At 36.8% G+C, this 16,784-nt stretch overlaps 1 protein-coding gene across 2 annotated transcripts in view; it reads right to left on the bottom strand.

The window, feature by feature from the left end:
* Positions 1–16,784, bottom strand: part of DOCK4 (dedicator of cytokinesis 4) — a gene marked incomplete at both ends in the record, with an annotated part of 263,581 nt that overhangs the window by 91,223 nt on the left and 155,574 nt on the right. For both annotated transcript variants that reach the window (XM_082011612.1, XM_082011613.1), the window contains 4 exons: positions 4,395–4,551; positions 5,277–5,383; positions 6,980–7,142; positions 8,688–8,812. In XM_082011612.1, coding sequence (XP_081867738.1) covers positions 4,395–4,551; positions 5,277–5,383; positions 6,980–7,142; positions 8,688–8,812 — 552 coding nt within the window. The remainder of the gene's footprint in view (positions 1–4,394; positions 4,552–5,276; positions 5,384–6,979; positions 7,143–8,687; positions 8,813–16,784) is intronic.

Below are 16,784 nucleotides of genomic sequence, written 5' to 3'. Positions count from 1 at the left end.
CTATACTTATTACTTAGGTCATGAGTTATTGCTTTCAGCTTCAGAGATGTACTAAAAAAAACCACCTCACTATGAGATGGGGAATTTCATGCCCCATACCATTCAATATCCTCAACAGTTTTGCAAACTTGGCTTGGCTTTTCAGCAGTTTTCACTTGATCCCGACCCTTGCTGAACTCTGACATGTTGCTGTTATTTTTCACCCTTCTGTTGCAGCTTCTCTGCTTACCCCTCACGTTTTCTGCCCGTGACTCACTCGCTCAGGTCTGCAGCACTCCTTTCAAGTTGTATTCACATATTTTTGAACGTATTCAAATTCACATATTTTGAATTAAATAAACCCCAAACTTCCTTTACATTTAAATTTACTACTTCCACATTTCACTAAGCAGCTTTTCAGGATTTCTCAAAGCCTGGCCATTTGAAGCAGAAAACCTTAACCACCATCAAATCCTTCCATCAGCTTAAGCTGAACCACTGTCTAGTTGATCACTGTCCAGCATCATCTGAGAAGGATCCAGTTCTTCTGAAATGTTTTCAGTACTTATCAGACAAAGAAGCTAATAGCAAGTTTTCCTCTTGGTTCAGCAACTCTGTTGGTGCTTTCTACCACAGACTGTTTTCACATGTAAGTAACATTTGAGTGACACCCATCTTTGTCTCATTTCTTTCCCAGTTTGTTCCAGGAAAGCTCCTCTCTCCCACAGCAAGAAATGAAGTAATATTTCTGTCTTTAGTAACATTAAATAAATCACCTATATTCAAATCTTGCCAGAGGTGTTAAGGGCAAACACCCTACATGCTATTCCACTAACATTTTGCTGCTTTAATTGATTTTGGTGGGCACAAGTTGTTTTTATGCATTTATATGTTTCTCTTTTATTTTGCTTCATGCTGTGGTAGTATGCAATGGTTTGGATTAAAAAAGATCCTTGAGTTGCACTAAGAGTGCTGAAGGTCCCGCACGTGCATCAGAGACCCATCCCAAAGATCAAGGACAAATGATACTTCTTATTATTCCTTCTGTCAGGAATTTTCAAGAAACAAGCATTACAAATCCAGTGAACTACATTTGTCTTTTGGATAATTAAATGGACTTCTATGCTTTATCCTGTTTAAGCCTCAACTTAAGTCGAGGAGTAGCGAGACGAGCTGAAGCTGTCAGTTCATAGCAGGAAAACCACTTCTTTACAGGTTTGCTGGAGGAACTTGGTGGAAGATGGTTGACACTGAATATTAGGGATTTGTTGGGGGATTAAAAAAGAAAGAGAAAGTAAATGTAAGACACTCACTTCAAAGCACTTATTTCAAGGGAAATGCTAAGGAGGAAAGACATTGCTGAGATAACATTAGCGAATAGCCCAAGCACAAATGACGCGAATAGGAAATCTGACATGTGAATCACAAGGGGAAGGGATAGCAACGTGTCATGTATTAAGAGAAATGAGAATATAAAATTGTCCCCCAAAATAGGCCCACTAGGAAAACATAGTTTTGGAAGAGGGAAAAAGTCAATGCTGCTGATAAATTTTTGCTAAAGAAGAAAAACATTCCTAATGCCGTCTTTTAATCATGATCAGATTTGTACATTTAAAATAGGCTACACCTGACCTACCATTCCTACCAAACAAAACACTTCCCTTCTCAAAGTTTGCAATTTAACTCCAAAGCGCTAGGTTTAATAAAAGGTTTAGAATCATGTGTATAAGGAAGTGGTTTGGGATGATCTTTCCATCTCTCTCCTGTAAATCCTGAGACATCAGAAATCAGCCTGGTGTAGCACTACTGCACTTCAAAAGGACAAAGACGAATTCCAGAGCTGGCAATCTGCATTCCTCTTCCAGCAGGCTTGCTTCTGTGGTTTCCAACACTCCCTCCAAGCTGCGGTCACTCTGGAAAGCTGCCACCTCTTACTTCTGTTTCCTTAATAACTAGTTTAGCTTTTTTTCAGTGCAGCTAGAGGGATCACACCTCTGCCTCGCGATAGACTCGCTGTACGGCACGTTGCTCCGCCGAGGAACGGCTGCTGGCTGGGGATGTGCCGATCAGTGCTGAGAAAGGAGTAGATGCCAACTCGCTAAAATATTCTGACTTGCTGGATGGATCCTGAGTCTCTGGCAGGCAGAGATCTCTCCTATATGTCAAAAACTAAGTAAGACTGTATTGATAATGACTTAGTAGAAAAATACTATGCTCTTTCTCGGTCTTTTGGGTTTGTTTTTTTTTTAGGATAATGAAGTTTAACTATCCAGCTAAGAATATAATACATAAAAGCTGGTATAGTTTTTTGCTTGAATTAACAGATTAACCATCCAGCATCAAAAGTCAAAGTAAGGAAAAGCTAACTGGCAGACAGATTAGATAAGGACATGTTCTGATGAGATATGTTGATGAATGAACAGACTCCCCTGGTTAGAAGGTCTCTGAAAATTCTTTGGAAATAATCCTAAAATCCCCTCCAAAGTACCCAGGGTGAGGAAGTTACATATTCCAACAACTGGGAGTCAGCCTCCTTCCCCCAGTCCCCATAATTTTAATATGCATGAGAGCTGATGGCATGTGGGAATAATCAATGAGAGAATGACAGCTGAGTAAAATTTCCCAGCAAGCTAATAAAGCTGTGGCCTAATTCAGTCACACCCTTTACAAGCCTGGGTTTACAGGTTTTACACCCCATGGCCAGAACAATAACATAATTTTCAATTAATTTCCAGGCTGGACATTGCTGTTTGTAGACACAGGCAAGTTCTCTGAGAACTTCCGAAAAATCTCCAAACTTAAAAACAGGTTAAAAAAATAATCATCAATTTTCAAAAATACTAATACAAATGTTTACTAAAAAAGTAAAAGCACAACTCTTTTTACTCCTGTATGTTTTAATAAATATGCTACATTCTCTCAGGGATAACTGAAGTAATGCTCACATGACCAAATATCCACATGCTTTGCTCTCTGTCTATTTTCTGAGCATGCAATAGGTTTTGGCAGATTTTTGTTTAAAAGAATGGGGATTTGGAAACTCACCAAGATGAACTTCCCAAAGAAGATCCTTGGAGAAAATATGAGCCTGTCTATTGAAAATATTTCCACCCTCTGAAGTACTGCTGAAATAATTGTTAACTCTTTCAGAGCTGAAAAGGGGATCAATATTATTCAGATATTCTACACCCTCTTACTCAGAATATGGTTAAAAAAAAAGGAAATTTTATGCCCTATGTCACACATCTAGTTACATTAAGTAAGAAATAACTCCTGTACTATGAACAAAAATTAGTATTGTAACCCCAGACAATAGCACAACTATGTATCAGTGAGACACTTAAGTTCTGGGCAGCACTTCCATGCATGTGTAAGTATCAGCAGATTCATGTGATTTCCTAAATCAAGATCTTTAACTGAAGAAAATTTAGTCTCTGATTGCCTGTTAGCAACCTTTGGGAAAATCTTTTATTGGCTAACTTTTATTACTTTGAAGCTAATTGCTGTGAGAATACAGAATGGATGTGCACAGTGAAACAGACCACTTACTGTTTGCACATAGTTCTATTTTGGACACTTGCTAATAAATGGTGACAATTAAGATGATTATTTCAATTTAAAAAGCTGCTCTAGTTGTTGTTAAACACCTATAATCAATTTGCAAGCAATTAGCAATATTATCATCATACATATAAGAAGGGTAAAAGGCACAGTCATTCACATACAAGAGAAAGCTAAGGAAAAATCTTAAAACTGTGATAAACAGGTCAGAAAAAATAATATACAACTGCGGGGTTATCAAAGAATGGTCAGAAACATGTTACCAAGCAAATACACAATAATTAGAAATTTGTGGAAAACTGTTTCACTTACAAACTGTAGTTAATATGGTAACTAAACAAGAATTTTATACAAAGCAATGGAAGAGAGCGCAAACACATTTTCAAACATATCTCTGCTGCTCCTTATAGGCAGTGTATAAGAGTGTTTTAAGTAGCAGAAAATGTTTGTTGGCTTAAAGGAAGAGAAGTGATACAACAAAAAAGAAATTTGCGCCTAATTAAAACCAAATTGCCACAGCCTAAAGCCTAGAATAAGTATTTCATAAAAACTCTACGAGAAATAGATTAAGAGGTTTTGTAGAGCAGATGGGTTTTGATAGTTGATTCCCAGAGTGCTGCATTTGATTCCAATATCGTGTTAATCTAAAAAGGATTCTTTAAATACTTAAAATCAGTGGTTTATCATGCTGCAGTGGTTTCCATCTGGATATAAAAAATTATGAAGAAAACCAGTTTGTAAAATGGATAGAACATAAGCTATTTTTGAGTACATCCATGCTTACTTGGCACGGAAAAGGCTAGCTATCACACTCATTTGAATTCATCATGTTTTAAATAATCAACATATCCTACCATTTTGTGTGAGTTTAGTGGAGCAGAGAAAGGACGTAATCCAGAAGGACTCTTTAGTGGTTTTTACTGCTTGGCTGTTGTTTCCTAGGAAAATTCCCTTTGAAAAGGGGAGTTTGAGGTAGCGACCAGAATCCTGAAGGTTTGTGTTTTCTTCACACTGTGAAAACAAACCAGTTAAAATAACTGTACTGCATAAAAACAAAGGACCAAATCCCTAAATTATATGAATTATTATTGTATCTTTCTCCCAGAAAGTGACAAATTTTCACTATGACTGTTGCAACTTTGTTTTTGGATCATAGCTTCATATCTCAAATTGACGTCTAAAAAATTTGCACAGGTTATGCCAAATGAATAGCTACAAGTTTTGGTGTTAAAATCTAAAATTTATCTGGGAGCATATCGAATCCTCTGAACAAAGAGATAACTGTTAAATGTAGAAACAGAAAATCCACAAAACTAAAATATCTAAAAATGGTAACACTGAGTAGATCTGCATAATTGTGCTTGCTTGATTTTCCAACTTCCGCAATTCAGTAAGAGGGTATCATGGGGTTCATTTTGTGTGTTTTAACTGAACTGAACTTTGTGAAATCCATTATAAATACAATGGATATTGGATTTATATACTAATAAGTATAGTAAATATGGTAATATAATCGTAAGACCTAGTAAAACCAGTGCACTGAAACACATATCTAGATTCAATTGCAGTTTGTAACAGGAAGCTTAATATTAAACAATCAGCAATAGATATTTTAATGGTGACAAGATTATCACTCATTTGGTAATGAATGCAGACTCTCTGCACCTAATGTTTCTGGGCATTTAAAGTATGTTCCAGAGGAACCATTACAGATAATGATTACTAATTCAAATTACCTTGTGTACAATGAGTTCATGGGTGCCATCTGGCAGAGTCCTCCCGTTTTCCTGCATCAGGGGCACGAAAGAAAAGCCAAACAACTTCTTCTCACCCTTTTCTTTCGCTGAAATACATATGTAAATAGCAGCATTTAAAGTTAATGTTATACATTTTAGACAAAATAAATGGATATAATACAGCATAAGAAAGTATACTGGAAGGTATTTGCAGCTAGTCAGACTAAGATTATCTTAAATTTCTTTTCACATTGGCACGTTATCTCCTGTAATGGTTTCTTTTATCTCACTGTAAATCAGAAAGCAGTATTCTGGAATGATTTGATATTTATTAACAATAATGGAAGCCATCAAATATGCAGTCTTAGCAGCATATAGAATGCCAGGAGACCCAAATGAATGTGACCTAGACAGTTCAGCATGAAGAGAAATGGGGTTTTTTTTTGGTCACAGTTATCCCCTATAGTAGCTTCTGCTTATTGGTCTCCATTTGAGGTCAGTCTCAGACTACACTGCACTTCTATTTTCAAATAAGGCATCTACCTCTATAGATATGACTGAAGATGTCACTGTTCCTTACATAAATGTTAGACAGCAGATAACGTTTTCAAGCTTGGATGCCTAAGCTGAAATTCCAAAAGTCATACATCACCTAAATATAAAGCACACTACAAAACACTGCGATGGCACAGATTTTACTGAAGCCAATGAGTGCAGATGCTGAACACATTTGAAAAAACAACCACTTTTTCATCAAATGTGTATATATGTATTTTGAGTCCAGACTTTTAGCACAGTTGGGGTGGTGTAGGCAATCATAACAAAAATACCCAACTTGTACTGCACGGGAAAGATCGTGCAAAAATGTATCATCTGTTTGAAACACGCCCCGATGTTTTTCTTTTATTACATCATAGCTTATAAAAGAAATCTTAAAAAGAAATCAATGAAATTTCTTCTTATATTACCCGTTCCTTACATTTTGAAGTTTATGTTCCCGAAATCTAAATATACTCTAACTTACTGTGTGTGCCACTTTCCACAAAGGCAATCTAAATAATCAAATCTTGCTATATCTACATCACCAAAAAGAGCCAACAACAACAGCAGTTTAAGACGTACAATTTTATCCACCCTTCTCTTACAAGCTTGACAGCAGTCAGCACCATAGCTATAAAACCCATCTCATACCTTGGTACTCACAATGTCGACGCAGACCTCAATTATTACCTCAAAATCATCTCTAAAATTGTTCAGAATGTTTAGAGAATTTTGTAATTTTATTTTATAAGTAAAAAAAAAAAAATGCAATAGAAAAGTGGTGTTAATTGACCATGATGCGTCTACGTATGTTTCCCATCGGTTGGATTGCTAAACATGTATTAAGGAACAAGTATAGTTTTGGATAATTCACCAGGTAAATTCTCAATTTGCATTTTGAGTTTACCTGAAATTCTGTTTACATTTGCAGCTGCAATGTTGTCTATTTCTATTTTATAAAACTAGACTGTTTTCTCCTGGTATTTAGGCTTTACCAAAGCACTGAGTTCCACCAAGCAGAGCTGCAAGCCTGAGAAGCTGTGTCACGAAAGCATTACAGAGAAAGTTCACGCAGCTGTCTTTTTCCCGAGGTATCATGGAAACTCATGTGCCGACTGGAGCTGTAATGGAGAGGACTAGGAGAAGTTGTGAACGCTGCTTACTGGAACAGTGCCGGAATTCACAGCGGATGTGTGCTCCTCTGAATTTATCCACAGGAATCGGAAGTTTCAGCAGCTCAGCCCATCTGGGGCCATTGTTATGATAAAGCACAAAGGAATGGTACTCGCTGGCTGGTGGCTCTCCAGAGCCGAATGAGATAAAATCCTAATGAAGAAAAAGTATTGATTAGAGATTAAAAGCAGGTTAGTTCACTAGTAAAATGGCATCAAGGACTGTTCATACAAGGAAGACTATTTAATATTTACATTAATACGATGAATGACACATATGGTATAATGCTCCGTATCTTAAACCCCACAAGAAGAGTAGCACTTTGTTAACATGTGCTGGTTAGAAAAAAAGGCAAAAATTATACACACCCATGAGAATCAAAGTATTATAAAGGGGGAACTGGGTGATTATAAAGGCTTAAGCAACAAATGTGATGTGGAGTCCCATGACACAGCGTGCTCCATCCAGCATTATACCCAAGCCACAAACAAGAATTTAACTGAGACAAGAACAGTCCAGGCTTAAGATCTTTAGTCCTCTGAAATAAGCCTATAACTCTGCTGTTATCAGTGATACGTCCCAGTATGGAAAAAGAAAGAAATCTGGATTCCCTGATTAGGAAGAAGCAAAACGTTGGCTGCCTTTGCAACACCCATGACAGTTTCTCCGTAGCAAAGTAGACAAATGGATTTGCCTAAGTCCTGACTTGGAGATACCTATTCTCTGTGGCACAGGTAAGCTGTAGCTTTTGTCCTCAGCAATTATAAGGGATTGCCTTTGCATCTCAATATCCTTTTTTTAAATGGGTGTGTATATATGTAAATATGTATGTATTTTAAATATATATAAATATATACACACACGTATATACACACATGTATGTATATATTTACATATATAAAAACATACATACATTACATGACACGCATTTATATGCACAATCTCACTTTACACACACGCACAATTTGCACCAGGCTATTTGTGTCAGCCTTTCTTCATTTTGTCACCCCACAACCCTCAACATCATGCAGAACATGTGAAAAAAAGTACTTTCAAATAAAAGGAAAAAAAGTGATGCTAAAAGTGTATGGAAAAGGTTGAAGGTGAACAGAAATCTTTTGGTACAGAAAAAAATCTGAGAAAGTCACCCATTATAATTAATAATTAAAATATAAAACAGTGCCTGTTTGTAAGCTATCACCAGCAGCATGCAATCAAATCTGAAGAAGGAACATTAATTTATTCTTTTACTGATACACGGTGGTGATTTTTGCATCAAGGATCTCTGATTTATTAAAATCAGACAAAAAATTGAAAATTATCAAAACTTGTTCTGTGTAACATGAGGAAAGGCATAGCTACTAAGAAGAATTATGAAATAAAAAATTCTCCAAAACTTGATCTTGCTTCAACATTTTCCAGCATCTTAATGGAATCATTAGTTATTTGGATGGCAATTATAGGTGTTTATCTGAATCATGTAATTGATCACAGAAATAAAAGAAACATGTATTTTATAAAGGTTTTAAACAAAGTGAAAATACTTTGAGTATCTAAAGACAGCAAAAGATGCATGACAGCAACAGCATGACCTTTCCAAAGAGCTTTTGTACTCTTCAGACAGTGACACAGATGATTCACATCTGACAAAGTGTATCAAAATTAACTACAGCAAAGAAAAACATACAAAAAGGATACCTTTAAAATTTGACCACTGCTGTCCACAACATGCATTGTCACTTCCACATTTCTGGCCACACTTTTCCCTCCTTTCTCAAATTCTCCTCTTTCTACAGTGATATATAAATCATTCCTCATTTCACCTATTAAAAAAACCAAACAAAACACAAAGTGTGCAAAAGTCAGTTCAACTTGCTTACTTTTTCCTTTTGGGACTTTAGTAGACTCTCATCTTCTCTTCCAAAAAAAGGACAGAATCACACCCACAATTTATCAGTATTTTTGGATTTTAAATAATAACAATTGTTTTCATAAACCAAGAAAACCAGCAAAGCCTCATCACTCTAAAAGCCCAAGAAATTACCTGCCATACTAAACCAGTTCTACGGGCTTTTACTTCTCTGTTAGCTCTTTTTGGTCTTTACAGTGGCATCTCCAGCTATACTGAAGCTGGTGTCTAGCTTCACCTCATTTAATTCCCCTTTTAGTCTAAGGCAATATTAATGTATATTTTTTTCTTTTGCAATCTTTACACTTCTATGTTTAATGTCTCCTTGAACAACTAATTACAACTTTTTTTACAAATTTAATCTTGGAAGAAAGTGTATTACTTTGAAGAAGCAAAAAGCTAGAGGTTGGTGTTCTTCCCATGAGAAGGGCAGGCTTCCCAGATTTCTAGCATTCATATCTGTCTTTCTGATCTAAAAGATCAACACATTTTACACTGACAGGGTGTTCCGAAGTTTTCTAGCAAAAAGCTAGCTTAGTTAGCTTGTTTTTTGCTTGTTGGAAAGGCTTCTGAGAAATTAAGAATCTTCATCAACATATTCAAACTACAAATCCAATAGAGGCACTACCTAAGTGTTCCATAGTATGTACAAGTTATTAAATACTGCTAGCATGTTACAATGGAAATTCTTTGCACGTTCATACATTAACATGCTAACTATTCTGTCAGACCATAACCAGATCTGGATGAGATCAATGGTAATTTTATTTTAGTTTCAATTGACACAACCACTAAGTTTATAGTTGATGAAAGGAAGAAAGATTGTTTGAGCAGTTGGGGTGCGGGGAGAGAAGCAGTACTGGTGGTGACTGGAGTGCCATGGCAGGGAAGCCGCTGTTCTGTTTGAAGATGCTAAATATGTTTCTAAAATGTTTGTGCTAATCTAGCTCTGGAAAATCATTACCAGCACTACTGGGAAGCAACTGGACTTGTGAAACACTAGAAAAAAGGATGAACAGCATCATAAATAGGATGCTCAGAGCATAATAATTAGGAGCATCTTCTAAAATACTAATTTCTAGATTTGGTAGAAAAAGATATTGAGAATATATGCTTTCATCTAGTGAAATCCAAGGGAATATCCTCTTTTAATAAAGCACATTTTCATTGAGCACTGGTGAAAAGAAATCAAGTATGACAGTTTTGTGTATTTACAGGTGTACCACTTAAAAATCACACATGAGATGGATACTTGTGCTGTTGGTAAAATTAATTAAAATACATGTAGCTGAGAAATAATTAGTGCATTTTCAATTTCTGGCTTCATTTTAATGTGCAAGCAGAATTTGGCCTGCTTGAACTTTCCAGGATACTCTCATGTTTCACGTTTCTTGCATTTGTTTTACTGCATGCAACTCTCCAGTGATTTTTAAGTACCAGAAACAATGATCTTGCAACAGTCTTCTAATATTTTTATAACATTATTCCATCTGTATGCAAAACAATTAAATCATTCCTCCAAAGCACAATCTAAAACATTGCCAGATGAAAAAAAAAAAGGGAAAAAGAGGAAACTGCAGTATTATCAAGCCCTCAAGAACCATGCCCATTAAAAAAGGGAGGGAAATCTGCTATTGTATTACCTTAGCATCAATTATCTACTGAAACAACTATGGACAGAGGCTAGCATACAGTTACACAGAATGAACAGAAACAAGTACAAGGACCAGATGGTACACACTTCAGAATTTTGTGTGAAGTCAAGGATGAGAGAGCTGAATAACTAGTAAGTGTGTGCAAACACTGAATCAATCTCTGGTTCCCAGTGGGAACCAGGTTCAAAATAAGCAAAAGATGGTGGTTATTCAGGTAATGGAAAGCAAGACTTGTAAAAAAAAAAAAATCCACAAAAGGAACCCCAAACCAAAAGCTAAACACAAAACAAAACCTTCCCAAAGGATATTGTGAATGTGTGAAATGTGTAAGGGCTCAAGGGGAGAATGGAGAAGTCATGGAAGGAAGATCCACTGGAGGATATGAAACAGACGGTCACAAGTAGCTCCGGAAATCCCTTGAGCTGGAAATAGCTGGAGGCTGGGAACGCATCGGGGGTAATTACCATACATGCATATATGCTCTGTTCTTATTCTTCCTTAGGTATCTATTTACAACACTCTAGATGGGCCCTTGGTCTGAATCAGTAAAGCTGTTCTTATGTTTATTCAAGTCACAAAATTACCCTTAAAACTACTAGATTGTGATTAATTCCACACTGCAGTAATATTTTATTATAAATGTTTTAGAAGCTAGTACAGTATAGTTACCAAAGGGTCCTTGCTTAGCATGTGCTTATGCTAGGATTGGTTCTAGTTAGTGCTGGCAGTTGGTCACTTGCAAGAGTTTTACATTCAGAAAAAATGGCAACAAACTAATCAAAAAAAGAAGTTTGTTATATAACTGATTTTAGCAAACAGCTTGCAGATGCAGCAATTTCTCTTTAAAGATTAATTTGACTTCTACATGCATTTCTGCTACATTCAGTCATTATTTTTATTTATCAGCAAGGAATTATTTCCATTTTCCATGGGGTCTTCACAGAAACGTAACCAAATAACCATTTCCACCACAAATTTCATGACCTAGTCCAGAAGAAACCCAGTGAAAACCAAATTTATTCCTTTTTAAACAGAGTAAACTGTACAGGACTTCAATTAAAATTAAAATTATAGTGGAACCGGTTGCCCAGAGAAGTTGTGGATGCCCTATCATTGAAAGTGTTCAAGGTCAGGCTGGATGTGGCTTTGAGCAACTTGATCTAGTGAAAGACATCCCTGCACATGGTGGGGCAGGGATTATAATCTTGGTCTTTAAAGATGATATTTAAAGATACCTTCCAACCCAAACCATTCTATGCTTCTATGCAAAAATAAGAAAGCATTTCTAAAAGAAGTAATTAGAGCTTCACAGAAGTTAAGCAGGCTTTCAAAAACGGTGTCTGCATTTTAAGGTTTTTAGAAAAATCCAAACCCATTGAGTTTCACCTTTTTAATTGCTAGAAGAAACTAATTCACAGGAGTAGGATGTACTTTCACAAATACTGTCCTGTTCTCCTCTTACAGAGCCTTGACAGAGTTTTAATCAGTGTCATGAGAGGATAGTTCAGATGAATTTTGTCCTGGTCTACATCCATTCAGGAAGCTCTACTCTGTTTTCAATGTCTCAGAACAAATCAAGACACGTGGGTGATGTTATTAAAAGAAAATGACAGATTTTTTCCATTATCATGCAAGGCAAATTAAATCCAAGAGGACACTAATCCTCTCACACTATATGAAGAATAACAATGTTTTATATGGAAGGGAGATAACTGAAATAGACTGGAAAATTAATGAAAAAGAACGTAAACTATAGGCTGTATACCAAGGGTATAGACTACATCAGGCAGATATAAGAGCAGCTTCCTTTTCTCAAAGTATGTGCCATATCTGACATTTTATAGGCTTCACAAAAATGTAGGTTTTGGTTTAAATTTGGCCTTGTGTCTGGATTTGTACTCACACATATTTCACTCTTGTTTTGAAAAAGATCACTGTTGCAACCAAAATGTAAGAAAACCAATTGTATTGAACTTGGACAGTTCAGATAAGTGTACCGGAACATTAAGAACTTAAAGCCATGCTCCTAACAAATCTCTAGCACAATATTTGTATGGACATACTACGAGTAAAAGCTCATAAGATCAAAAAGTCAAAGGGGTTGTAAAAATCAAGCACAAAGCCCTATCAGAAAATAGCTGACTGTAAAAAAGAAAACGGATTTGGAAAGTAAATTTCACTCTAGAAAGGAAAAAGGAAAGAAAATTATAATAAAAACTTAGACAAATACATTTGGATCCAAATTTTAAAAATTATTTCACTCTCAATACAATACATTGCTCTGGAGATATCTTAATCACTTTTAGTTCTTCAATGTGGAAATACCATTGCTTCAATCTTCCTCAACAGAAATTCTCTCTCCAAAAACTGAGATTGTCTGTGTAAAACTAAGTTAGGGCATTCTTTTGTGGCCTCTCTTCCAGTAAAAACATTCCAACTTCCTCTATAAAGTATTCAAACATCAGCAAATTGTTGAATTTATCTATATTCATTTAACTGAACTTTTTAATTTATGGCAACTGCAATTACACAATTGAGTACAAGAATATGCACCATTTTTCTATGGGATCTTTTCCTTAACCAGCATACCAGACAAATAATTCTGACAGATTAAATCATCTTGTTTTCACTTACAGTTGCAATTACAGCCATAACTAGCACTGAGAGGGAAAGTCCTGCTGAATATCTGAGTTCTGAGGTAGACTTTGGTGAGTACAAATGGTATCTCAGCTAAAGCATCTGCATGACTCAAATCTCTCCTAGATGTATATGTATTGAGATTTCTACACAGTCTTATACTTGACCAAATGAGAGGAATTTATGCAGAAACAAGAGAGGCACATCTTAGTACCGTACCTCAGATTTTAACTACTGGTTGAAAACATGCCTGTAGGATTGAATCTCAGTAAGATATGATGAGACTTTAAACATGATGAAAAAAGCATCAGACTTATTCCAGCTTATATCCATGTTGAGAAATACAAAGTCCTCTTCTCTGTTTCAGTGAAAACATCCAATGCTTATTTTCAGCATGAAGTTTGGTACAGGAATAAGCAACTGAAAAGAATATAAAAAAATGACGCTCAACTTTAAGGTGACAAACCTACCTCTACCTATGATGAAGTTGTCTGGTATGAAAGATCGAGATCACTTGAAAGTATTTTTTTCAAAAGAAAGGGCAGCTCTTTTTTGCCTGTTCTTATGGAGCATCTCCATCCCCGACTCCTGTGGTAACAGTTTCTTTACGCTTTCTGAGTTCACCAGGGCTTCTGGACTGTGCCATGAACATGTGGATGTGACCATCCAGTTAGTAACACTGTTAAACATTATAGGGACAAACCCCATTAAAAGTCAGCTTTGTCTAGGACTGATGCACAGTTTTCTGGGTAAGGAAATACTATAGAATGGTGAACCACACACACTGAGATCATTAAACACATTTTGTGAAGCTAAACCACCTGGGTCTCTTCTGAGATGTGAACAGCACTTCTAGACATGTGGGTTATGGGCCGAGTCAACAGAAGCTGGAGAAAAGCAAACTGAAGGAGCCATGTGTTGCATTTCTGCGTTGTCTCAATCATTTCACTGCTTAAAAAGCTGCTTATCTTGGCACAGCTACTTTCTAGCCACTACTACAAAATGAGGTTAACATGTTACCATGAACCATAGGTAAGGCAGAAGGTTGTTGTACATTGGATGCGAGATGACAAACAACAAAGCAGAAAAAAAAGAAAAAGGTTGGTGTTGGTCCCTCTGAGAGCAGGAAGTAAGAAACTGCATCTTGGAAAAACGGAAGAACTGTGAGGATCAAGGACTGTATCTAGGGAAGCTGTTTGTTCTTACTTCAGCCACTAATGCAATGTCTTGAAAAAGGCTATCAATATATTCTTTCCTAATTACAGAAGTGACCTGTTAACCCCAACACTTTGGCACTACTTACTTAGCACCCTGTTAATTTCACATATTTGGCTAATCAAAACCAGCTTTTTAAATATTAAAAGCTACAGACTAAAGCACTCCTACAAGAGTTTCTACTATGAAGTGAGGGCTAGAGCTATATGGAAATTAAAGTTCCATAGAATTTAACAAAAAAATATAAAGCTGCAGTGATGTGGATGATTATACAGCCTTAACTTTCCCGTGCAGCACAAGTGTGAAGTGCATATTCTACAGGGACATTTAGTCTGGTAAACGAATTTAATTTTATGTGAAAGCTGCTGAATGGAAATGTCTGGGCCGCTAAATCAAAATGTGTATAGCACAGCATTGGCAGTACCCGCCTCTTCATATGGTCCTGCCAATACATTTCAGCCTTTACCTGGCAAAAATACCTTGAAAGCACTACTTATACGCTGAGAGGGGAGAAACTCCAAACCCTTCTTGCCCCAGATGTAGGTGCTAACCAGGCACATTACGGTTCAAGGTTTCTGACCTAAGAAGAAACAGAAGAAGCTTCACGACTTCAATCCAACTAGCAATGAAGTGTCCAAGGGCTGAATGGGAGCAGAGGACAGAGACCTGATCAGCATCAATTACGTGAAAGAGGCAATTACAAGGAGCAGGAGGAAAGGCCAATTAAAGTCGCAAAAAACCCGCAAGACAGACTGCTGGAGGAGATGCTTAGCTAACGGAGGTCAGCCTGCCTGAACCTGCCAAATATAAAACACAAATTTTAAATACTCAGTAAAGAGAAAAAAGCCAGGAGTAATTTGCAGGTTGGAGATGACAATGCATGCTCATGGGTCTCACTATCTCCACTCTGCAGGCTCCCTTTCCTTCACAGACAGGAGGCTGCATCACCACTGTTCAGGACCTGTGTGCAAGCACTGGTCTGCTGCTGCTTACAAGGTGTAGTCCCAGCTATGGGACCTACACGCAAGCTGCCCCCAGCTCACAGAGGTTGAATGCTCCTACCAAACCTCAGGTGACAGGAACAACACAGGTAAGCACTAGTAAGGAGAAGGTCAGATCAGGACAAGCGTCAGGAGAGCATTTGTATGAATGTATTGTTTGTTCTTTTATTTTTCTAGAAACATTTGTACCTGAGTGTCAAAGTAACGATCCTTCATCACAAACTTTTTAAACTCTTTTTAAACTTAAACGGAGGAAGCTGTGAGTTACAATTGCAACAGACACTAACAACAAGACTTTTCTCATATTCCAACCACATTTAGAACTGTCGAATTTCTTGTAGCATATTAATATGGAACAAGGTTTTCAAGCTGAAGACAGTTGTCAAAGATCAAAGGTAGCTGTCTGTTAGAAAGAAAAGATAGTTTAGTTTGCCAGCTATCCTCGAAAAGCTTTCTAGTGAAATAAATTCCAGTTTGATTATTTAGTACTGTAACAAAACACAGCGTGATTGTATTTGAAGAAGATAGCATCTCTGATAGTTATAGCTTTCAGTGTACAAATCTAAACTACCCTGACAGCAGCCACTAAGTTAAAAATAATTACACAGAACTCACTAGGAGCTTTTGTTAGGAACTGCTTTTTTGAAAGCTTTGCTTCAGAAATATAGGTCCTTTAGAACCATGACTTGAAAAGGAACAGAAGGCATTATTTGTTTAGCTCCTGTTCATTTACATCTCTCTAAGATACAAGCTAATGAGTTACTTCGTTTTATACCCGAAACATGACTTGAACAGCTTTTAAAACAATTTCAGTTGTAGCGACTGAAAATCTCTGGATGTGGCACAGACCAAATGGTATTATCCAGGATGTAAATCTTGTGGATGCAAAACTTTTTAGAGAAAAGCTCCTTAGAACACTTTCTAGAATGGGACATGAGCTGTGTAGCTACTGGCAGTGGGAGGATCTCAAAAAAACACATAGAAGGTGATTTTAAGTTAGAGGAGAAGACTAGGGACCTTTAGTCCATCTTGCGTCCCACTCTTCAAGTCAATCCATGCTACGCCTTTTAGCAGCCAGGATGTTCTATGATATTACTATCCATGCTGATATACTGACAATAACAAGCAAAACTGTAAGATAAAAGACAAGGGCAGGAAAACTTCCACTCCCTTTTTAGCCAAGTAAATGTGGAACTGGAACAGATAAAGTTATGATAAGAACAAGCAGTTTACAGAAACAGAAAACAAGACAGAAAAGCTCAATTTGAAACTAGGTGGCCCTATGTCTGGGCGATGCAGCACTGACCACCAGCATGTAGCTGAAATTTCAACAAGTTACACTACAAGCCGATCATATTTGCAGTAGTCACAACCTGGA

The sequence above is a fragment of the Phaethon aethereus genome (genome assembly GCF_964289735.1).
Source record: "Phaethon aethereus genome assembly, chromosome: 1".
Taxonomy (NCBI): Eukaryota; Metazoa; Chordata; class Aves; order Phaethontiformes; family Phaethontidae; genus Phaethon; species Phaethon aethereus.
Note: the sequence above shows the minus strand (reverse complement) of the source record. Positions and strands in the feature narration are given on the sequence as shown.